The 25,651-nt window shown below is 44.6% G+C and overlaps 1 protein-coding gene across 5 annotated transcripts in view; it reads right to left on the bottom strand.

Moving 5' to 3' along the window:
* The window catches only part of CLYBL (citramalyl-CoA lyase), a 232,198-nt gene extending 226,913 nt beyond the window's left edge, over positions 1 to 5,285 (bottom strand). For 4 of the 5 annotated variants that reach the window (XM_079136897.1, XM_079136895.1, XM_079136894.1 and 1 more), the window contains exon 1: positions 5,173 to 5,285. In XM_079136897.1, the coding sequence (XP_078993023.1) occupies positions 5,173 to 5,237 (65 nt within the window). In that variant the 5' untranslated portion in view covers positions 5,238 to 5,285. The remainder of the gene's footprint in view (positions 1 to 5,172) is intronic. The other variant, XM_079136898.1, reaches the window with a different exon arrangement.
* Positions 5,286 to 25,651: the final 20,366 nt, after the last annotated feature.

The following is a 25,651-nucleotide window of genomic DNA, read 5'->3' as shown; positions in this document are numbered from 1 at the left end:
AACATATTGCCACTAAACAACATTCAAAATGGCTAAATGGAAAACTTTACATACACATATTCACAACTTAAAGAGGTGTATATGATTGATGAACCCTAGAGAGCCTCAAAATGCACAGTGAAAAAAATTATTAAAGAACTTTATTGCATTAGAAAATATTATCTTAATGCAAAAGAAAGAAGCAAAGAATAGAGGGACACAACAATAAAGGAGGCCTACAGAAACCAATATAAGTAAAGACATGAAAAGAAAGTGACATTATGGCCAGGTGCGGTGGCGCATCTGTAATCTCAATTATTTGGGAGGCTGAGGCAAGAGGCTTGCAAACTCAAGGCCAGCCTCAGCAACTTAGAGAGACCCTGTCTCAAAACAAATTAAGAGTGGTTAGGATACAGCTTAGTGGTAGGGCACTTGCCTAGCCTGTGTGAGGCCCTGAGTTTAATTCCCAGTACCACAAGAAAGGAGAAAGGAGAGGAAAAGAAGAAAGCAAGCATAGGACAAAGTCTCTGTGGCTTTGGGTTTGGCAATGAGTTTTAGATATATAACACCAAATACTTGATTCACAAAAGAAAAAACTGATAAGCTGGACTTCATTGGAATGTTAAAACTCTTTTCTGTGAAAGATGTAAGAAAATGCAAAGCTAAGCCACAGAGTGGGAGAAGATATTTGCAAAACAGAAGTCTGATAAAGAACTTATAGCCAATATATACCAACAACACTTAAAACTGAACAATAAGAAAACAACCAACCCCCTGGGCATGGTGGCCCATGCCTGTAATCCCAGGCTCAGCAACTTAGTAAGGCCCTAATCAACTTAGTAAGACACTTTCTCAAAATGAAAAATAAAAAGGGCTGGGGATGTGGCTCAGTGGTTGAGTACCCCTGAGTTCAATCCCCTGTACCAAAAGAAAGAATGAAAAAGAAAACACTTTTTGACCAGATGTGCAGGGGGGTTTCCCCCTACTCCAAGCAATTCTTCTCTCCTGCAGACACCAACTGGGTCTCCGATAACTCAATTCAGTTCTGACACTTTCCACCTGGAGTTAGAGGTTAAGGGCTCAGTTCCACAAGGCTGCCACCACTTCAGCCGCAAATCAAAAGCCCCAGGTTGTTCTACCTGTGCTTCTGACCCACGGGCCCTAAGTCAGGGATTCCTAAGAACCCCTCCTTGGATTCAATTAATTTGCTAGGACAGGTCACAGAACTCAGGCAAACACATTTACTAGTTTATTATAAAGGATATTACAAAGGCTACAGAGGAAAAGCATGCATCGGGCAACATGTGGGAACATGCGAGGAGCTTCCCTGCCCTCCCACGCACAGCACCCTCCAGGAACCTCCAAGTGCTCAGCAATCGGAAGGTTCTCCATACCCCCACCTTTTGAATTTTTATGGACAGGCATGACTGATTACATCATTGGTCACTGAAGATCAACTCAAACTTCAGTCCCCACTCCCTCCCCAGAGTATGGGGGGTGGGGTTTAAAATTTCAACCCTCAAATCATGCTTCTGTCTTTTTGGTGACAGCTGATGGCACCCTCCCCCAACACCAGTCGTCTCATTAGCATACAAAAGACACTCTTATCACTCTAGAGATTCCAAGGGGTTTAGGAGCTGTGTGCCAGAAAACAGGGACAGAAACCAGATATATATTTCTTATTATATCACAGTATCACACAATCCAATTAAGAAACGGGCAGAAGATCTGAACAGATTTCATCAAAGAATATATACAGATGGCCGATAAGCATAGCAAGAGGCTCAACATCATTTGAGGGAATTTCAAGTTAAAACAACTTAACAAATTAAAACAAGATACCACTAATACATTCTAGAATCGTTAACATATTTTTTTTAAACTGACAATACCAAATATTACTGAAGATGTGGAGCAACAGGAACTCGCACTCACTGACGGTAGAAATGTAAAAAACGACTCCTACTTTGGAAGACAACTTGGTAGTTTTTTTTGTTTTTTGGGCTTTTTTTGTTTTTTTCTCCCAGGACTGGGGATTCCCCACCGTCACCACCACCATATTGGGGATTGAACCCAGGATTTGAGGCATGCTAGGCAAGTTGGGATATATCCCCTGTTTCAGTTTGATAGTTTCTTATAAACTAAACATAATCTTACCAAACAATTCAACAATTATACTCCAGGGTATTTACTCAATTGATTTGAAAACTGAGGTCAGAACTGGGTGCATCAGCACATGCCTGTAATCTCAGCAATGTGGGAGGCTGAGGCAAGGTCTCCAGTTCAAGGTCAGCCTGGACAACATAGCAAGACAACATTCCAAAAAAAAAAAAAAAAAAAAAGAAAGAAAACTTGTTTATACAAAAACCTACACAAAAAATATATATATAGGTTTATTCATAATCAAGAAAAACTAGAAGCAACCAATATATCCTTCTATAAGTGAATGGATAAACTGCAGTACATCTATACAGTGAAATATTATTCAGCAATAAAAGGAAATGAGTTATCAAACTATGGACATGAAGGAACATTACATGTGTATTTTTTATCTTTGTTTTGTACCAGGAATTGAACCCGGGGGTGCTTAACCACTGAGCCAAAACCCAAGCCTGTTTTGTTTTTGTTTTTAATTGAAACAGGATCTTGCTAAGTTGCTCAGGGTTGGCTTTGAAGTCATGATCCTCCTGCCTCAGCTCCAGAGTTGCTGGATTACAGGAATTTACTACCATACCCGGCTTTACATGTTTACATGTTAAATTAAAGAACCCGGTCTAAAGGACCACATACTGTATGATTCCAATTAAATGACAATCTGGAAAAGGCAAAATATAGAGATGGTAATGTGATGAGTGCTCGCCAGGAGCTTGGAAGGAGGAGATGAATGAATAGGTGAAGCACATCAGATTCTTAGAAAAATAAAGCTGTTCTGTATCACACTGTAATGATGTCATGGTAGATACACAACATTATGCATTTGTCAAAACTCACAGGATTTTACAGCACAAAAGTGAATGTTAATATTTACAATTAAAAAATCATTGGGGAGGTAGAAGAATGCTGGGAAAGCATGCAGACTATGACGAGAGCATCTGCTTGTATTCTAAATTCATGAAACGAAATTTCACAAAGGGAACAGAGAGAAGGATGCTGTCCTAAGTAGCTCTGGGAATGAGTGCAGCCTACAAGAACAAAGCAAAAGCAACTGAACGTAAGCACCTACTCTTCTTTCCCATGGGTTTGGGTTAGCCATTCTGATATTGCTACATTTGTATGCTGGAATTGAACAATGAAGTACACGAATGGTGGGAGCCAGGTTTCTTGCTGTTGGAGAGGGAATTTACCAAGGAACACAGGAAAGCAGCTAGAATCGTCCATGTGGTGATGGATTAGAGTTGGAGACATCAGTAAGAACTCATATGTAACTTAATGCGATTACAGATGGTTCTACATAAAAATACTGATAGATATGCATGTCAATGTGAGCTGGTACTCACACAACTATATCTTGGCTCTGTCAGGTAAGGAGCTATGCTTCCTTCTTGAGGGTGGGTAATTTATATAGATTCAGCATGGCCACAGACAGCAGCATGAATAACAAGATAGTGTGGGGCTGGCCAGATGTGGTGGCACACACCTGTAATCCCAGCAACTGGAGAGGCTGAAGCACTAGGATCCAATTTCAAGGTCAGCCTGGGCAACTAAGTGAGAACCTGTTTCAAAATAAAAAAAAAAAAAGCTGGGGATGAAGCTCAGTGGTAAAGCATCTCTGGGTTCAATCCCCAGGACCAAAAAAAGAAAAAAAAAGAAAAAGAAAAACCACATCAAGCCATTGGTAAGCAGTCAACAGCTATTTACATCTCTCATTCCAGTGTGTTCTAAAGATGACAGGACCCAGGATTATTTAACCCCTGATTAGACCCTTGGTGGCCTTGGTTGGGGAATGTGTAGGTGTACTGAGAAGCCAAAGTACTAAGGGAGATGAGTGTTGGGCAGTAAGCCCCAAGCATGTTAGAAGTGATGAACTTCGTGGTCACGGGTCAAGAAAATGAACCTTCTGGAAAGGCCTGGGTACACCCCCTCAGCTGCTGCTCTGGCTGCAGGAATGATCCCTGGAAAGGTGGGATACATAAGACCAGGTGGGTCCTGCTGTGGCCTTGGGGGAGCAAGCAGAACGAAAAATTTTGGATCAGGAACCATAAATCTGGCTCCTGAACCAAACGCTGCCCATGAACCTAACAACCTATTTCTTCATATGGTGGTCGGGATAACGAAAGAGATCATGTTTGTTCATCATATTAACAAGTAGGCAAGTGCTCTAGATAGGCGGTTCTCAAAAGCGTGACGTGGGGACACCCTGAGGTCCTTGAGACTCTGGGCAGGGCCTGCTTGGTCTTCTTTTCAACTAGTAACTGCGTCTGCCAGAGACCAGAATTTCTTTCAAATATTTCCTCCAAAACAGCTGAGGTAAGATTCCTCTTGTCCCTTATTAAGCCAAAGAAAATTTCAAAAATATGAAATTATTACACTCTTCTCATTTTTTTCTTCTTCTCATTTTTTAACTAAAGAAAAAGAGAGCTGGGATGTGGCTCAGTGGTAGAGCACTTGCCTAGCATGCACAAGGCCCTGGGTTCAATTCCTAGCACTGAAAAATAAAAATAAAAATAAATGTTATTTATTTTAAAATTCAAAGGGTTTGGTTTTAGAACGAATTGATATGTTAAAAATGTGTTTCAATTCTAATATCGTTAACAATCAAGATACAGGCAGAAGCTGTCTGGGACCCTCCATCTTTTAGCGTGTAAGGGTCCAGAGACAAACGTCAGGGAGCCGCCGTGCCAAGCAGAGGGGGCGGTCTCACTCCGCCTGCCCCCGAGGCGACCCCAGGCCGCTCGGAAGATCCGCGCGTCCCCGAGGCCACTGCTGCCGGAGGCCGGTCTGGTGCTCCCGGGCTGCAGCCCCGGTGGCTCGACCGAACTCTGCACCCATTTTCCGGGTCCACCAGGGCCGGCCCGGGGAGGCGCACGCAGCCGGCCACCTTTGCCGAGGTCCAGCCGCGCGCCGAGCGCACGCTGCTCCCCGCCGGAGTGCCCGCTGGAGCTCTAGGCCGAGGCCCGGGCCAGCGGGACTGCGCCGGGAACCGACCGCCTGCGACCCCCGGCCAGCGGCGGGGGACTGGGGACCTGCACTCACAGCCTCGGCAGCGCCGCCGCCGCCGCCGTTCCGCGCGCCGCCCTCCGCAGCAGACGTAGCGCCATCTTCCCGACGTGCGCGCCCTCGCCCACTTGGCTCCACCCCGTCCCCACTTAGCCCCGCCCCCGGTCCCTGCCCACCAAGCTTTAACTTGGCCCCGCCCTCTAACACGCCGCCTCTGCAAGCCCAGACTGACCCTCGCCCAGTCCAAGGTCACCCGCGGCTGTACTGGACCTCGGGACATTCCGCTCCGCTGCCTGGGGGACTGAGCGGTTTCTTGGGGGAACCGAATCCAATTCACCCTTTGCTTCTGGGTGTTTTTTTAAACGACAGTTGAGAGAACTTGCATTTTCCCAGCCACAACAGGCTAAATTTTCTAGGGATTACTGGGTTGTTTATATTGCCAAAATGCTGCCTTACACAGTTTGTGAACTCAACGCATGCATTCTAGGAGTAGTCAAAGAAAATGCGGGAAGACTCCACTCTGGAACATAAAGTGCATGCCAGTAACAAAGTCAGAGCAGCCGTAGGCTGAGACTGGTGGCAAACACAACCCATTGCTCTCCGGCCTGCAGGTCATGCAGCAGTGGTGAGAACACTAAGGTGTTCAGACAGGCCTTTTCCTCCTCCTTACCTAGACCCCAGTGCACCCACCTACTGTCTGGCCTATTCCCCTTGCTCCCTACTATCTTTTCTTTACCTTCCAAATCTGCGTTTTTCTTTTTCAACTCTTGCTGCTTTCCGTTCATCATGTGAATTTACACGGAAAACATTTCTCAGAATGGTGCAAAGCTGAATCTTGCCCTTGGTGCAAGGTACAACAGTTTAAATAAACTGTGCCACCAGAGTGGGCTCCCAGTTCTTTGGAAAAGTCTATGTAGCTGGGGACACGTATGCTGCGTCTCTGCTGGACACAAGTATTATTGTACTGGATACCAAGAGGAGAGATTGCTTCCACATCCTGTCCATATCGGGCCTCTACTGCCTACTCTATTAAGGATCAGTCCTTGCCAGTGCTCTCCCAGCCTCACTGAGGCAAAGGAAAAATCAGAAACACTCATCTTATCTTTAATTAAAACTTTGATATTTTGTTCATAATGCAATTTTCCATTATCTCGATTTTCAGAATATTATATTGAAATATTACTTTAATTACTAAGGTTTTGGAGGCTGCCTCTTAATTTTTGCATTTGAGGCCAGTGCCTCACTGATCTCTCCCTGGTCCTGACCCCGTTATAACTACCGTCACCTCCCTGGATTGTTCCAAGGCCTCCTTACTTTCATTCTTCACTCCTACAATCAATCCTTTTCCCAAACGGCCTGGCTGATCTTTTATTGTTTTATTTTTCAGGACTATGCATTGGACCCATGGACTTGTGCACTGAACTATATCCTCCCCCCACTTTTTATCTATTTATTTTGAGACAGGGTCTCATTAAGTTGCCCAAGCTGGCCTCAAACTCGTGGTCTTCTGCCTCAGCCTCACAAGTAGTGGGATCACAAGTGTGTACCACCCAGCCTGGCAGACTGACCTCTTAAAGTCTGACTAGTACAGTTCCCAGTTCCAGAATTCACTAGCTGTGTGAGTTTGAACAAGTCACGTTCCACCTCCTTGCTTCAGTTTTCTCTTCTATAAAATGAGGGTATGGGTTGTACTAGCCTCATGGGGTTGTTATGAGCATAATTGGATATGCATATCCAATTATGTTGGGTATCATGGATATATGTCTATATATAGGCAGGAGAGAGTGAGGGAGCGTTTATAAAGTTGATCGAATGTTGGGTAGTGTTAACTGTTCCTCATTATTATCATCACTACATTGATTTCCTTCTTGAAGTGCTTGGGTGGCTTCCAATGGGAAGGGTTTAGAATCCAAGAAATCCAAGTTCTTGACCACAACCCTGCAGGCTTCAGGTGTTCTGGCCCCTGCAGTTCTCTCCAACCTGCCCTCTGGAGCCTGCTGTCTTCCTTCTGTAAGGCCCCCAAAAACGAAACCCCAACTCTGTCCCATGGATCAACGGCAACCCCAATCAACCGCAGGAGGCGTCACTTGATGCAAACCGCAAGCGGCGTTTATTCCAGCGCGCTGGGACCCGACTCATGACTCACGCAGGAGTCGAGGAGTCGAGTCCCTAGCAGAAAATCTTGTAGGTTTATAAAAGCAGAGACCACACATCGGGAGGGGTCGCACATGAAAGGGAAAAGGGGAACAAAGCTGCCGGGAAATTTCAAAGGGGGTCTGGGTTTGCTGATATCATACAACATGTTTCACAATGTTTTACAACAGGGTGTAGATTCTGGTGTCTTAACTGCCTGAATACTATCTTGCTCCAATTACTCTTTTACTCTCTGTTTGGGGCTGTTTCCTGGAACAGCTTTAAGGGCTTTGTTCCCATTACTGGGAGGGAAACCTTAGGGAGTTGAGATAAAACAGACAGCTTAAAAAAATGTCCATTCTTTCACTTCTATTTTGTGTTTTATTTGCAGTGCTGGGGATTGCCCATGCTAAGCACAAACTCCACCTCTGGGCTACACCTGCAGCCCGTCTTTTGGGTCATCTTTCCATGTCTTTTAGGTTCACTAAGCTCTCACCCGCTTTGGGGCCTTCACACATGCTGTTCCCCATCTCCAGGTTGCTCATGCGGAAACTTCTTGTCCTCCAGGTTGGTCCACACGTGTGCCACCCAGTCACAGGGGCCTGGGCTAACATTCTCCCCCCACCTAGTTCATGGCAATGAAATCATCGGCCTCACAATGTCTATTTGTGTGTTTGTGAATTTACTTTCGCTGGCGCTTCTCAGAGGGTGGGGTGGGGGTGGGATTCCTGCCCTTCTATCAGGTGGGTTTGGGGGGCGGTGTTGTCCTCTAGTGAGCAGAGCTAGAAATGTGCCAGGGAGTCCTGCATGGGAAAAAAGTACTAGTAAGCTCTTTGAAAGCAGGGACCTTAATATGTCTTGTCACTGCTGGACAAGTGACTACCCAGTGAACAGGTGTTCAATAAATACAAGATGAAAATGTCCCACCAACTTCATTATAGTTCGAGAACTGCCAAGATGTCCTTATTTTAAAAGCCTGGGACCTAAAGTAGATCCTACAATGACTTTTTTTTTTTTTTTTTTTTTTTTTGCTAACTATTAGATCTCTCAGATATTGCTGGAAGCAATCGCAGCTGTTTGTGGTTTTGTTGAGCTTCTCCACGAAATCACTAATGTGTGGGTTTTAAGAACTATTTTCTTGTGCTAGTATATATTAAAATAAAGCTTTAGTCACTTTCTCTCTGCAATGTGTGTGGATTTCTGGAGGCTCTGTTTCCAGAAAGAATAAATAAAGGGATTCAGAGCTCCTCCTCTGTGGCTAGTCAAATCTGTCCTTACAGTCTCCAAAAACAAAAAGAAAATCAAAGCACCTATTTTCCCAAAGTCATGTGAAACTGAGCAAGGCGAATGCTTCCATGAGAGGCATTATTCTGTTGAGCTGGCAGTCTGAGGGGGTAGGAGCCTGGTGGGTTTGGGGGAATAAAGAGTTGGGGAGGTCAGAAGCATCATACCTCTAGAGCATAATGGGCTTGGGGTGGCAACAGCGGGGACCAGAATAACCAATCAACTCTGATCATTATTGAAGCTAGGTGGGGGTTATGTCAGGGGCCAGGACACAAACCTCAATGCGTGGTTGCTTGGCATATTGAGTACTTTGAATTGAGGGAGAACGGTAAGACCCCAGAAGCAGTGGCTCTCTGACCTGCTCCTGTCTTCCTGTCTCCTGCCCCCACCAGCCCCACAAAGTGATTCACAAAATCCAGAATTCCTCTTCTCTAAGACAGCTCTTGAAAACTAAAACCCCTCTCCCCCAAAGCAAGCCAGAAAACCTACAAAGGTCACTCTCCCCCTTCTCCCTTGAAGACCCTAATGCCAGAGGGGTCCTGCCCTTCACCCAGAAGAAGGGAATGCCACACAGAGAGGCCAAGAAGAACCTGAACAGATGGGTTTGCTGCACCCCCATCTATTGCCATTAGATCATCCTCCCTGTCCAATCACATTTCTCCATGGCTGTCCAGTCTTCTTGGAACCTAAGCATAAAAGCAAAAGTTTTGGGGTCCTTGGGTCTTCATTTCTGAAGTCTCCTGCAGATGTTGGATTCAACGTTTCTGCGATGTTGCAGGAAGAACACTGTAAGTCCTGTGTTAGAGGATGGTGATGGAGACTGGACCAGCCAAAGTCTTTAGGGGAAAGTAGAGCAGGCAGAGAGAAAGCAGTGGACTTCAGACCGCAAATGACCTGAATGTTCAGTTTATGTTTTAATTTTTATTTATTTGTGTGATGCTGGGGATGGAATCTAGGACTTCGTGCATGCAAGCAAGCACTCTAGTACTGAGCTCAGTCATCCCCAGCCCAGAATGCTCAAGTCTGAGCCAATGTCGCTTTGAAGGAACACTGTCTCCTGAGTGGAAACGAGTTACATTTTCACCGTGGGGTCTTGTAACTGTAATGAAGTCAAATAAGGTTCACCCTTACTCTCAGGAATATTTGACATCATACAAACTGGCAATACAAATTGGTTCAATTTTGGGCAAATAGGCACAGCCAAGGAGATTTGGGATAAAAAATCAACCCACGGTTTAAGTAACGTTTAAATAACTGTCCAGACATAAAGAGCGGGGATGATTAAGAAAATGAAGCTGCTTTATTCTTTCTGTGCCTACACCAAAGCCCCTTCATGAGAATCCATTTTCTCCTTCCTTTTGGTGTCTGGCCGATGTAGGTTATTTTCACCAAAGTTGAGTCTCAAAGGCTGAGTTGCCGGTGTCACTGATTTAAGACTTCAGAATCCCACACTTAGAAAGAGACCTATTAGAAGTTCTGTGGAACGGTTTTTAAACTGTGGCACAGAGAGAACTACCCTCTGAGGTCATCCCTCCCTCCCGCTGCGCTGATACAAAACCCTGGAGCTGCCCTCCTGGGCCGCGCCGCGTTTGATGAGGGTGACGCTGCGTCTGGCTCCTCGGGGAGAGAGGAAGAGCCTGTCGCTCAGATTTAGGCCAAATGCAGAATAACTAGCGACCACATCGTGGGCCCTCCGGGCCTCGGCTTCCTCTCTGTAGGCTGAGGAAGTTAGACTAGATGACCTCCAAAATTCCTTCTGGCTCCCCCAGGCCCGGAGTTTGATTTTATGACATCATCGTTTTTCTAATCTCAGCCGCCAAAACTGCGCTGCAGCGCCCCCTAGTGTCGGCAGGCCGGTGGCGCCCCAGCCCTGCCCCATGGCCGCTTGCTGTATTCCGGAGTAGTATTCTCCACTTCTATTTGATAGATGATGCCCTAATTTATGAAGTATGTGGAATGGACGCCCCAGGAGACGAGGGGTTTGAGCCTGTTTAGTTCACCCCGTGTCCCAAGCGCCTGGAACAGTGCCTCGCCCATGAAGGATGCTCAAAACATATTTGTGGAATTCGAAGTGTTCAATCTTGAGGCATCTTCTGCTCAATGTATTCCTTCCTTAATTTCCCCTGTTATTTTTACTTACTGTGATCATTCTTCTGTTCCACAGTTGCTTTCCTGGAGTGGTCAGGATACTGAAGGTCAGAGGTCAGCAGACTAACCCCAGAACCTGTGAGAATTTGACTTAGCAGATGTAATGGAGTTAAGCATTTTAGGATGTGGAGATTACTAGGGATCATCTGGGTGGACCCAGTGTCATCACTGGATCTTATAAGAGTCAAGTCAGAGTGACAGAGATGAGACAAGTAAGCACAAAGTGACATAATGCTGGCCAAGGAACGCAGGCAGAACATCTATGCTGTGAACAGTGAGGAAATGGCTTCTCCTCTTGAGCTTCAGAGGAAATGCAGCCCTGCCCACCCCTTGACTTTGTCCCCATGAAAGCTATTTTGAACTTGTGGCCTTTAGAACTGTAGGACAATAGTTATGTTGTTTTTAAGCCAATAGGTTAGTGATAATATACACTAGATGTCTGGTACATGTAGTAAAAGAAACCTTCCCTAAAGTTCCTTTACCAGGAAACAGTTCTTAAAGACTGCTCCAAAAACCAAGCATAGTGGGGCACACCTATAAGCCCAGCAACTTGGGAGGCTGAGGCAGGAGGATTGCAAGTCTGAGGACAGCCTCAGCAATTTAGCAAGTCCCTATCTCATAAAAAGACTAAAATAGGGCTGAAATTGTAGCTCTATGATAAAGTGCCCCTGACTTAAATCCCCTGCACCAAAAAAAGAAGAGAAAAAAGAAAAAAGAAAGAAAAACTGCTCTAAGATATCTGAATGTTCAAAATGACTAAAGTGACTCCATATGATTCAAATAACAGTAAACACCTCTATCAGTACCAGGTAGAATCAACAAGCTGCTTCTCTGGCCAGAGCTTCCTTGAGCATGAAAGTTTCTAAAAACAGCAGCTTCAGCAAGATGGAATTGGAAGAAAGCCTTTCTCTGTGAGCTGTTTTAAAAGGCCTCTCCACCCCTAAACTGATTAGAGACCCAGAGTTTGGAGCGCATGAAATTACAGTATGAATTTCTCTGTTCATTGCCTGCCTCTGCTGTTCTTTCATTTGTTTGTGATCTGTTACTTTCCATTAGCAGGTGAGCCCGGTGAGTGGGGACACCGAGTTGACTGTTTGCTACCGTATTTTCCATGCCTAAAATGATGCCTGGAACACAGGAGAAGCTAAGTAAACTCTGGAGTGAAGACTGAGAAACAGACCTCTGGCCTGCCTACCTGTCAGAAAAAATAAATGATAGCCACCAAAGGCAGTTAAAAGTGATGGGATTTGAAAAAAATAAAAAGGAGGCAGTCCCAGGTTGTGACTTGTGAGGCAGTTACAAGGGGACAGGTGAGGGTGGGAGGCACAGTCACACCCAGTTTCAGAAACGGTCCCTTGCTGTCCTCTCCCAGTTCTTAATAAGAACTGAAGATTTTGGATCATATTAGATTATAATTTATTGAAGACAGGTTTATATCTAAACCATTTTTGTGTCCCTTAGGAAGCCTACAGTAGAGTAAATCCTCAGTGAGTATTCACTGAATAAAGAAAGTATGTTTTTACACTAAAAAAAAAAAAAAGATTTTGGTTTTTAAATTATAGAGGTAGAAGGCCCTGGTCTTGGCCACTACTAGGCAGCCCTTTGGGGAAAAAAAAAAATCAAAACAAGCCAGGCATGGTGAGGACACCCGCAATCCCAGCTACTTGGGAAACTGAAGAAGGAGGACTGTAAGTTTGAGGCCAGTCTGGGAGACTTGGAGAGGTCCTGAGTCAACTTAAAAAAGGGCCGTGGATGTAGCTCAGTGTTAGAACCCTTGCCCGGCTGCAGGAGACCCTGGCTTTGATCCCCAGTACTGAGAAAAAATCAGAATATGTGAAAGAATTTATGTGCAACTGCATCAGTTTGTTATACCAAAATACTGAAAAAGAAAAATCTAAATGCCATCAACAGGGAATCAGTTTTTTAAAGTATGCTAGATGAAATAACAGAAAAGTATTCAACGGTCGGAAGAATAAGTACTATTTCCATGTACTAATACAACTATATTATATATGTGTTATATATATACGTCTATATATACTATATAGCATAAGAAAATAATAGTGTCAACTAAAAAAGACAAAGTGAAGAACAATTATATTCCATCTTTGTGTAAAAAAAAGGAGAGTAAAATAAAAATGAGTTTCACTTTTTCTTTTTTATTGTGGCAGATCTACATAACAAAATTTGCCATTGTAGCCGTTTTTAAGTGCACAGGTCTGTGGCGTTAAGCATATCCACACTGATGTGCGGCCATCCCACCAGCCATCTCCAGAACTTCTCTGTCTTCGCAAACTGAGACTGTCCCATTAAACACGCGCTCCCTAGCTCCTGGCAGCCACCACTCCACTCCTGTCTCTGTGCATTCAACTACTGCAGGGACCTCCCCTGAGTGGAATCTATTTGTCCTTTTGTAACTGGCTTATTTTGCTTAGCAGGATGTCTTCAGGACTCATATTCTTTTTTTTAACTGAAAGGATAAAATAAAACTGATGAAAGTTACCTGTCAGGAGAGGTAGGCACAGAGCAAGTGGAGACCTAGTGTAGAAAAAGGTTTTCAACTATGTCCCTTTTTGCAATTTTTAAATTTGTGATCCATGTATATTTATTACTTATTCCAAACAGTAAATTTAACTCGGGTGAACAATAAACTGAAATGAAGAATACAGAAACTCCATGTCCCCTTCATAAAGCCATGGTCACTAAATGACCCTGGCCCGGGGCCCCGGGGGAACGTCTTTGCATGAGGACAGTGTGATGCCATGTGCATTTTGCATGGTTGTGGTCACTGAATTTTGTGTTGGCTCCATGTTCCATACTGAATCCCAAGCTGCTGAAGTCTGGCAGGCTAGGTGGAGGTGACGTCTGGTAAGTTGTGTAATGCCGAACCATGTCATAAAGGCTGTTTGGTTAAGACCTTCTGGATTGTGTGGAATTATCGTTAATGCACCAGACAAGAAGATTGTTAACCAGCCTTATTACCTACAGTTTTCTATTACCATGGTAGGGCAGGCCGATGATGGGAGGATTATCCGGATGCTGACAAATTCCCTGGGCCCTGACAATCTCGTTTAGAAAAGAATCAAATCTGTTTATTGCTGATAATAGGCGTCATGACCCCAGGTTTGCTCGTAAGTAATATGTGCATGCTTTTTATTTTTTTCTTTTAGCAACAGGAGCCAAACTTGGATTCATCCTGATAAACTAGACATTTGGGACTTTATGTGATCTAATTGCTCTGAGCTGTTCCTTAATCCCCATTTGCTACCTCTGTGCACCCCTGTCCACAATGGAATAAACAACCTTGATCCAGGATTGAAAATGGTCCATCCAACAAAGGAGCCTTCTGATTGTTCACGTGGCTGAGATTCTCCAGTGCACTTTCCCTTGGTTTTGTTTGTTGTCCTGAGAATTATTTAAGTAAAAACAAAGTAAATCTTAAACCTGTTTCTGGGACAAGGTGAAGGCAAAGCCCATTTCTTCATTTATCTCTGTATTCCTAGCAACAGATGCCATGGCTGACACATAAAGGGCTCTCCAAAATGCTTGGGGGATTGCCTTGCTCATAAACTGTCATAAATGCTCCTGAAATGTTCTCAGATATCTGAATCTTAATAGAAGACACCTGGAATAGAGTTGAATTTAAATTATATTTATAGAAACTAGGAGTATAGCTCCATGGTAAAGCACTTGCCAAGCATGCACAGGCCCAGGATTCTATCCCTAGTCACCCTCTCCACCCCGCTAGAACTGGGATCTATAATTCCTTCTGATTTGTAAGAAATGAAATACCATTTGCACCGGGTATGGTGGTGCATGCCTGAAATCCCAGTAATTCAGGAGGCTGAGGCAGGAGGATAACACGTTCAAGGCCTCAGCAATTTAGCAAGGCCCTAAGCAACTCAAAAACAAAAGAAAAAAAATTTACAAAAATCTAACCTTAGTGTATCGTGAAGTTTGGCCTTACTTATGTAATGAATGTCATTAAAATAGCTATGCAAGAAAAGATTTCTAAGCATAAATTAATATCTCACTTAGCAGAATTGTCCTAGTCCTTGACGTAACCTAGTCTGGTTACGTCAGTATGTAAATTACAGATGAAATTCAATAAACGAGCCCAGATTCAGAGAACTCTGCCATTGGGACCACTCCCACTGGTCTGGGGCCCGTGAGCACCTGCCAGAGGAGGAGGGCTAGCACTGGAATCCAAACTCAACCTTTGCCCGCTCTTCCTTCTGACTTTCTGATTAATGACAGCACCACTAGTCAGATGATTCCCAGCATTCATACACGGCCCCAACTGGAGGGCGTGTTATTAATTTCCTTAGAATTAGAAGGGTTTTAGCCTTCCCATTTTTAGAATGCCAATATGCCACACCGTTAAACATCTCTTTCTCCCTTAAAAAAATCCCATTTAGTGTTATATGGGTAATAATGTTTATTATAGACAAATTGAAACATACAAAGATAAAAAGTGGGGGTGTGGGGAGAAAACTAACACTTGAGGTAAGGTAAGTTCATTTTCTGCTATCTGCCTTATATGGGCCTTAAGCATTTTTTTGCTTGCATAAGTATATATCTAGACAGATGATAGGTGATCTATCCATCAACTGATCAATAGGAGCAAATACATATGCATTGTTCTCACAAAGTACATCAATTACGCCACATACTGGGGATTTTTGTTTTGTTTTGTTTGGGGTACTGGGGATTGAACCCGGGGTGCTTAACCAGTGAGCCACATCTCCAGTCCTTTTTATATTTATTTGGAGACAGGGTCTTGCTAAGTTGTTTACAGCCTTGCTAAGTTGCTGAGGCTGGCTTTGAACTTGTGATCCTCCTGCTTCAGCCTCCTGAGCTGCAAGGGTTACAGGTGTGCACCACTGTACCAGGCTCACACATACTGTTTTGAAACTTTCTTTTCTCCCTTCAACAAATCACTCAACAAATTACATCTTAGGTAATATTTGTAAAACCCCAAAACACATAGGGATATTCAGATTTTTGTGCAAAAGAGAAGAAATTAAATACATATGTAGAAGTACTAAAGACAAATCCAGAGTAAGTACCTGTGAAAGCCTGGGAAATAAATGCAGAGCTCAGAGAAGTTCGCTTTCCCTAATTCAAACTTTTTTTTCTGATAAACTTCAAAAAATATTTTCACACCATACATTTTTTTATAAGAACACAGCTGAGAAATTCTGTTTCATGCAGCCCTAAGCTTAAAGTTTGCAAAAATCTAGTTTTTGCTTCTTCTTTTTCTTCTTCTTCATCTTCTTTTTAAAAAAAGCTTTTAACTTATTGACCCCAGTATTTTTGCTACATCCATTGCTAGGATCAAATCATTATTCTTTTCAAAAGCATTCCTCTAACCTGAGGTCACACCAAATGTGAAATATGAGGGAGTTATAAAAAGACCAAAATCTAGAACACCCATAACCCTCATGTACTTTATCCAAATTTTTACAACTTTGAAGCACACCGAATACAGACAGAATGCAGAGCTTCTATTTTCCAGGTAGAGAAACCACTCATACAAAAAGAACAAAACTCTCTCTTTCTCAATTCTGTAGTCAACCTGTCAATCCAAAAAGAGGAAGTGGGGGAGGATCCAAGTCCAGCCAACAAAAATAAACTGTTGCTGTTGTTTATTGAGAAAAAAATTCCTTGAGATATTTTTCCCCAAGAGGAAAAAAAAAGGGGCGGGGGGCGCCAGTTCAGTTTATTTCCTAGAGGAGAAATTATTTAATGTTTGTTTACTTCGAAGAAGCTACTACCAGTTGCAGATGGACACAAACAATCCCTCCCTCTGGGTGGTGGGAAAGCCCGGCAGGCCTAGTTCGCGGGCAGTTGGAATAGAGTTTGCTGTCTGTTTGCCCCATCTTGTCTGACTGTTGTCAGATTCCCCAGGTCCCCCTGAATGACCTGAAGTGAGGGGTTTGTGGTAGCATGGATGGGGTGAGACCAGACCACAGAAGACCAAATACAGGCAGTGGAGATAGACTTGACTCTCCATGACTTGCTAACTGCAGTTCTTCCCCCTTTTCTGCATCCATGCCCTTGTCTTAGACTCATTGTAGGCAGTTAACCTCTTTGTCTCCTGACTTTGAACTTGGCCAGTGACTGTGAATCAGTGTAAACTGTGGACCTGTTGAGGGGCCTCCGCGTGTTTCTTTTGCCCTTTTATCCAGCAGCCACCTGGCATAAAGAGCACATCTTAGCCAAGTCCACCACAGTGAGAAGGGTGACAGACTGTGGGACGGGGCTCCTCACAGAGCTGGAGGGGCTCTACCCCGGCTCCCCCACTCCAAGGGACATGGCCCCATGAAAACCAAATTGCGCTGGTCTCCAAGGACATTGTACACAAAGCAGGAGAAGACAACTACAATGCCAAAATTCAACAAGGCATTACATCTAGAACAGGGATCAGCAAATGCATCTCACAGGGAAGTCCAACCCTACCATGCATTTTTATAAATAAAGTTTTATTAGAGACCCATCCAATCATTACATATTGTCCACAGCAGAGCTGAGTTGATATGGCAAAGAACATCTGGCATGCTACCTGGGTTCTTTACACACACACACACAAAGCTGATCGACACCTTATCTAGAATATAAAAGGAAATCATCTAGACCACAAGGAAAATGCACCCAGTAGAAAAATGAACCAAGGATATAAAAGGGAAAATGTGAAGAAATGCTCAAACTCAACCTCATTATTCATCAGAGAAATGGAAATTATACAAAACAATAAGATACCTCTTCTTACCCATGACCTAGGAAAAATTCAGAAAGTCAGATGATGGCCATCACTATAAAGGACGTGGGGAAATGGAAGAGACCATGCACCATAGATGGAGCTATGAACTGACGTAGACCCCGGGAGGGCACCCCAGCCGAGCTTAGTAAAACCCACCTGTTCGTATCCAAGACCCAGCAATCCTGACCCAGGGTGACCCAGGTCTGCAGGAGACTGTGTCCGGGGAGGTTCTAGTCCGTGTAGCTGGCTGTGGAGTCAGCCTAACAGTGAGGGGAGGAAAGGAAGCACAGACTGAGGGAAGCCCCCAGGTTTGTCTTTCTTGAATGTTCTGCCTTAGTCCTAGAAACATTTAGGACTACACCTGCTATTTCAGTGTTGTGATTTGTTTTAAATTAAAGGTCCCTTCCTGGTCCTTCTTCCATGAGTGGCCGTGACCAGGGGGAAAGGGAGGGGAATCAGCCAGCTTGGAGAGGGTCCTCTCCACAGCATTCTGTTTACACACAGAAAACTAAATGGAGAGGCAGAGCCATGACACAGTTAGAGTGGTGAAGCATCCGGCCTAGAGTCTGGACGGCTAACGGGGACCTCCATGACGCTGCCTCCTGACCTTCATCTAGCCCTCGCAGACTGGAGACGGGAGGCGCCGTGGCTCTTTCTCTCTACTCACTTTCCCTGGACAATGTCGCCACCCTTGAGACTTTACTCCCCACTCACACCATCATCACTTCCAAATGAACATCTCCCTCCTAGACTTCTCTCCTAATCCAGACTGGGGTCCATGTTGCTCAAGCACCAAGTGTACTCAGAGCCCTCTGGTGAACCGCGTGACCTTCAGCAGGCCCCTTGCTTGTATTGCCATGTGTCTTGGCCGTGGCTGATTGGATAGCAACTGGTTCTGAGTCAAGAACTGCCATTGGGAGACAGGTCATGGCGCAAAGGCTCCACCCAAACAGGGGAGTCCTCTGCAAACACTAGACACCACAAGGCTCAGCCAGACCTTGTCTATGGGCTCTGTGCCCATGAGAGGGAGAAGAATTTGGTACTGGCAACCATAACTGAAAGAAAACAAGAGAATAGAGCACACAGATTCCTTGGGCAACCAAACCCAGGGTTAAGCAGCAGCACGAAGGGGAGTAGAAATAGTCACAGTAGAAGTAGGACCTTGTCTCAGAATAAAAATAAACAGGGCGGGGATACAGGCCGGTGGAAAAGTGCCCTTAGGTTCAATCCCCAGTACCAAGTACCAAAAAAAAAAGAAAAGAAAAGAAAGAAAGAATATTCCAAAGACCACATGGAACTTAGATGTTGGGATGCTTTCCTGTATTTCTTACTTCTTCTTGCTTCTCTTCTCTTCCACAGAAATAGCTTTAAATATATATCTCCCTGTTGTAGTAAGAGGTGCTCATACCCATCATTTCCTACAATAAATGTCATCTGAAAAAGCTTCTTACAACCTGAAGGAACTTAACCAACAGAGTGTCTGACCCATCTAGATTCAGCCACCAAACTAAGCACAAGATAACCTTTTGCAGACATTTTCTAAAAGAACGAATGAACGAATGCATGAATGTGTGCATACACAGACAAGCGGGGATAAAGGAGGAAGGAGCCAGGATGGGACTTGGTGAAGAAGCATTTGGACGGGCAGGAGAAGAATTAAGAGACTACTGCTGCAGATGGCAACAGATTCAAGTTTGGTGCTCCCCCATTAGTGGGCATCAGAATCACCTTGACAGCGTCTCAGAACCCTGCAATCCAGCAGGTCTGGGGCGGGGCCTGAGAATCTGCCTCTCTAATAAGTTCTCAGGTAACACTGACACTGCAGTCTGGGAACCCCACTGAGAGCCACTGGAAGAAGCAAGTGTCTAAGGAGACAGAGTCCCTCAGAGGCAGGCTGGGCAGAATGGGCAGATTGAAAATGTTTCTATGTTGTCAGTCCAGATAACAATTTCTGGCAAATAGCAGGATTTGCTGCTTCCTGCTCCCTGAGGGAAAAAAAAACCCAAAACCAAGAAAGTATTCCTGCCCCACTGTCAAACGCAGGCAGGAAAGGTGAGTCCTCTCCATTCAAGCTGTTGTCACACTGTCCCAGCACCCAGCTTTGACTAGGAGAGCAGTCAGAGCTGGTCAATGGGTCATTCAGCGTCTGTCTTCCTCAGAATCCTGCACTTTGCTAAAAGCCATGTAGGTCAGAGGTTTTCTGTGCAATAAAGGCATTTGTGGTTGGAATCCAAATTTCAATAGAACAGAAACTAAAAATAAGAACATCACTTTGAAAGGAGGTTGCAAGAAGCAAGTCCTGGAAACTGCTATTGTTTGCCCGTCACCTAGGTTAGAGGCAAGGCAGGACCGAGGCGTGGAAGGCTCTCCAGCTCCCTCAGATGGGTATTTTATTGCACGTCTGTCTCCGCTTGAGAGCATATTTCTCTCCTTACCAGCTCTGGGACATTACTGGTCACCCACTGCATGCATTTCCCAGGACTGCTGTAATAAAGTCCCCCGAACAACAGACATTCATTCTCTCATCATTCTGGGGGCCAGAAGCCTGACACCAGGGTGTCAGCAGAGCCATCTCCCTCTGAAGTCCACATGGGAGGATCCTTCCTTACCTCTTCCCAGGTCCTCATGGTTGGCTGGCAATCCTTGGGCTTCCTGGACTTGCAGCTCTATGGCCCCGACCTCCCTGCTTGGCCTCACCACCCTGGCCCTGGCCCTGTGGCTCTGTGTCTTCACCTGTTCTACTCTCACAGGGACATCACCCATATTGCATCAGGGGCCTATCCCACACCAGCATGACCTCATCGGAACTAGTTACATCTGCAGAGACCCTGCTTCCAAACAAGGGCACGTTCAGAGGCACTGGGGGCTAGAACTTCCACGAACCTTTTGAAAAGGGACCTGTAATTGACACCTACTCCAGGATCTTTACTGTTTTCTCGTTACTGTTCAAATCTAGATTTTCCCAAAAGCATATTAACTGATACACCTATGAATAAAAATAGCCAAGAAGAGCCAAGGAAGACTCTTGACAATGGTTCATCCAAACATGTTGTTATTCCAGGTGCTTAAGGTAACTCACACAATATGCTCCCTAAGAGCTTGTAACACTGGGGAGTCTAGACGAAGCCACACACCTTTATAGGATGGGGACCTCAGAAGGCCATTCACAGTCAGGGCACTATCTGGATCATTACTTTGATAATAATCTTGGTCTCCTGGCTGTTCTCCCCATTATTCTGTGAAGGATGGCCTTTTTTTTTTTTTTTTTTTTTTTTGGCATCGAGGATGGAGCCCAGGGCCTCTTGCATGCCAGACAAGTGATCTACCACTGAGCTACATCCCCAGCTGAAGGCTGGCCTTTTTATCTCACTTAGTTCCTATTGTAAAACCTAACACAAAATAGGCACTTGAATCAATGTATTTCAGACATTTAAAATATATTCTGCTAAATCCTTTTTCTGCCCCATGGTGAGCCGCTACCTGTCTCTGCAATAGAATGAGCACTAAAACAATGAGGGATGATCTAAAGCAGCAGGTACCCATTTCCTCAACTGGAAACTCGGGGAAGTGGACAAAAAGTCGAAGGACAGCTGGGACCATGTGCAGCAGATGAAATAAGACAAAGTACCAAATTCTGAGGCAGAAATCCTGGATTATTGGCAGAGGGTCCCCAGTGGGTCCCCAGGCATGTAGTTGTGGCTTGATGGGGCTCCAGTGGCCTTGGAAAGGGCTCAGCTAATGGCTGACTTCAGCTCAGTCCAGGAAAGATGGATCGAACCAGACCTACCTGGATCTGAGTTCAGGGTCTGTTAGAGACCCAATATGGTATCACCAAAGGAAAACAAAATCGCTATGTTATCCCTAATTTGTATGTTGAAGCCTAAATTTACAATGTGATTGGTATTTGGAGGGGGGACCTTTGGAGATAATCAGGTCGTGAGGATGGGGCTCTCATGAGTGGGATTAGTGAAAGAGACATAAAAGAGATGATCTCTCTCTGTTCTCTGCTGGATGAAGTTGTATCAAGAAGATGGCTGCCTGAGAACTAGGAAGCTGACCCACTGGACATTAGATCTTCCAGTTTCTGATTTTAGACATCTGTTATTTAAACCTCAGACATGTCTATTAATATTTTGTTATAGCAGCCAAGCTAAAACAAGGATAGCCAGGGATTTAGGGATAGTTTCCTTCCCACTCTTTCCCTATCCACAAATTTGGATGGGAAATCAAGGAGAGCTCTGTAGACCCACAAACATATTTGAAAATTGGCCAGAAAAATTGTCGCAATGGGCAAAATGGATTATTACTATTCTTTTGGTAAATACTGGGGTCCCCTTGACTGTCCAGGATGACCAACCAGTTCCTGTAGGGGTGAATACACCTTTGATTGTCTTTGACTGGACTAGTTTACAAACCTGTAGAGATAGAAGTAAACTTGTAGAAAAACAGCCAAGCAAATGTTTCCTGCCCACAGCAACGCATATGAGGAGTTCTGGATGCTGCTGGTGGGAGCTGGTAGGGGAGAAAGATATGGGAGGGAGAGTGGAGAAGTTTTATTTGCTAGCAAGCTTTATGCTTTTATGTGAAACATGCAATCTTCTGGACCATCCTTCTCCAAGAAAACATCGGGCCATCAAAGTCCAGCAGAATACATTCGAATTTTCCGGAAAACCTAAGTACCTACAGAGTAAGTTTCTTGCCCCCTAATGGCATTCAGGCCAGAAGCCCATGTTGGGGAATGTCCCTTTCAGCCATGAGAACTTCCAAAGCTGGGCTCCCCGACAGACAGAGACGTCTATCCCAGCAGCCACCCTCCATCTGGAGGCTCAAGCTGGCCCAGGCCTCGGTGTGCCCCAGGCCCTTCACGGTGTCCAGCACCTTCCTTTGCTGGCTCACTAAATTCTGTTTGGAGACCGGAGGCGGGTTGAGCAGCCACCAGGACCGTTACTTGTACACAGACTGAGAGTTCTGGAACACCCCCTGCACAGCATCTCGTCCACTTGGAGCTTTCCCTTCCAGTGCCGCAGGGTTGTTCACAGACCACAGTGACTGCCTATCCTGCCCAGCACAGAACGGTGTGAACTCGTTGGCCACACACTGACTTCTTTTCAATCAAGAGCCACTGGCTTTTTCAGAGAGCAAGTAGCCTGCTGACCACAAACATTCATGGCCCTTCACTGGCCTCTCCACATCTGCCTCTGGGGAGCCTTTAGTTGCACTTCTTCTCCTATGTTGGGTTGGTGTTTTCTGTTCACCAGAAAACCAGCAGGTCCCAGTCCGTGAGAACTGCTTGGTCAACCTTCAGACTGGTTCCCTCCACTGGAAGGCCCTCAGGCCTGCTGTCCCCTCTCAGCAACTTGCATCCTCCGAACCAACTATAGGCCAGTTCTTTCTGAGATACTAGGAGCAAGATCGGGGTAAGGTGCTCTTATCTCTGCCAGCAAGTCATGCCTCCAACAGTTTCTTTCCTTCTAATAGTGGTCACATTATAATTTTGAGGAAAATAAAGAACAAGATGTTTCTCTTTATATACTGCAAAGAAAATCTAAACAGAAAATCTAATAAAATTAGGATTAATGTTGCAAATAATGCCAAATAGTGCCAGACCACTGTGTTTGTATAACTCCAGCATTATGAGGGACAGAGGTAATCGTGGCTTACTTGGCATCTTGACCCAATTCTCTTTCAGCCTTTGCCACTTGCTGACTGATTCTGACAGGTGTTCACACACAGCTCTAGCAACCTAGAGATTGAATATCTGAACGCAGGTGTTAATGAAGGGGCATATTCCCTTCAAAGTAGCCCAGGCAGGACTGCTCTGAAGCCACCAATTTAGCCACAGACCAGCTACTGGGAGAGTGGTGGAGGCAGCCTCACTAGAGCAGCCTAGGGTCCAAGAGGAGCTGTACTCCCGACCTATTCACACTGATCCTTGGGCTGTTTGGTGTGTGTGTGTTTTAATAGGAAAAAAGCTTCTCACTGATCTAGTTTTAATACAGTTTTTAAAAAACTCTGACAGATATGAAGAAAAAAAAAAGTAGGCTGGGTGTGGTGGTGCACGCCTGTAATCCCAGCAACTCAGGAGGCTGAGGCAGAAGGATCACAAGATCAAGGCCAGCCTCAGCAACTTAGTGAGACCCTTCCTCAAAATAAAAAGGGCTGGGGATGTAGTTCAAAAGGTAGGTTTCACACCTGAGGTAGAACTAAACCACATCGTGGTTTCTCCTGGAATGAGGCTGATGAGGTTGTGGGCCAGGGGAAGCCCAGGCACGGACTCCCCAGCCACACCTGGATATCCAGCATCAAGGCCAACCATCAGCTCTATGTCACAGCTGAACAGCAGGTTGCGTTCACACTGTTTTTCAGAGGCCTTAAGTCATGGGCCTCAATCCTGGGAGCAACATGTGGCGGGAAGATGCCCAGGTGCTCTGTTCTGTCAGAGCTCTCATCACGGGCTAACTGGGTATTTGGGATACAGAGCAAGAGTTCCAGCCTCCAGTTTCTGAATTTCCCCTAACAGATCCCAAGAGGTGGCTCCTGCCACTTTACATTATTTATTAACTATCAGAGGTGTCATTTAGTAACACTGTCAGCCATGCTTTGCATTAAGATGCCAAGTTTGCTCTGTACAATAAAAATGCCATCTCCTCAGTTGCTTTTAAAAAGCCTGCACATCGATTTGAAAGCAACCATAATATTAATATGGTCAGTTAAATAATTATCCAAGTAAGAGGTTTCAAGGATCTAAGTTAAAAGGGAAGGTTCGATTTCTGGAAAGATACATAGGAGACTGTTAACAGTGGTAGTCTCCAGGGGCAAGACCTGAGCATTGGGGGCACAACAGGAGTCTCTCCTTTCTCTAGATTCTATTGCACATTTTGAATTGTATGCCATGTGCATGGGTTACCTATTCCAAAGGAAAAAAACAAATTAAAACAAATGAAAATCAAGTATTCAGAATCTAAGGTGAAACTTCAACCCTGAATATCCCTGTTAAAACACTTTTATTGTGGACCTTTGAATTAAAGGGAAAGAAGCTCTACTATTGAAGAGCCCTCCCTCCCCCACTCCAGCATTTCAGCAGCTATGTATAATTCTTTTAAGGAGAAGTCAGTATGTGTGGGAGTTAAAAATGCTTTTAATCGCACCCCCCCAAGTTTGACAGAAGTGTGGCAAGAAGGGCCATCTGTTTTGTTTGAATGAGAAGTGACCCAGCATTCTGATTTCAATTAGCCTCTTTGTAGCTTTCTGTTTGGGCTGGTTCCATGGGTAACAGTTCAAACCAAGTGTAGAGAGGAGCTGGCCAAGTTCTGCCAGTGCTGATTTGTTTTAACAACTGTCAATGAACAGAGAACAAGTGTACAAGATGATGTTGTTGAATGCACATTAAAATGCATAATTTTACAGAATGAAAATAGCACATGTTGGAATCCAAGAGCTAAACAAAACATTGAAATGGTATCTTTAACCACTATTATTAAATAATAATTTAAATATTTAAAAATCAGTATCATTTGTCATTTAAATTCCTAATTCCAATCAACAATATAAGCCCACTAGATGCAGAGTATCGTTGTAGGGCCCCAACTCTATCAGCCTGAAGCCACCTTGAGCCATGACCCCCATGATTGCCCCCGAGGAACCCCGCTCTGTCTCCAGACCCCACAGCTTCCCAAAGCCATTAGAGTGGTGTGTGGGCTTCATGGCCAGGCCCAGGTGCCAGCAGCACCAGGAATGTGTCGATTTTGTATTTGATTTAGAGACAGGGTCTCACTGAATTGCTTAGAGCCTCGCTTTTGCTGAGGCTGGCTTTGAATTCGTGATCCTCCTGCCTCAGCCTCCCAAGCCGCTGTGGAAAACCTTTTCTTAATGACATATATTTACATATTGGTGAAGTACAAGGAATGTTCTGTAATCCATAGGTAGAAGGTGAGAAATTCATTCTGTTAACTGAAGTTGTTTATTTTATTCATTAAAAACTGAAAGCATGGGCTGGGGGTGGAGTTCAGTGATTGACAGAGCACTTACCTTACATATGCAAGCCTCTGGGTTCCATCCCCAGAACCTCAAAAAACAAAAACGAAACAAAACCCAAAACATGTTGTATGATTTGGATCTGGAATGTCCCCCAAAGTTTTGTGTTGAAGGTTTGCAACAATATTCAGAGGTGGGGCTTTGGGGACTGAA

The sequence above is a fragment of the Sciurus vulgaris genome (assembly GCF_902686455.1).
Source record: "Sciurus vulgaris genome assembly, chromosome: 4".
Classification (NCBI taxonomy): domain Eukaryota; kingdom Metazoa; phylum Chordata; class Mammalia; order Rodentia; family Sciuridae; genus Sciurus; species Sciurus vulgaris.
This window is presented reverse-complemented; position numbering and strand designations above follow the sequence as displayed.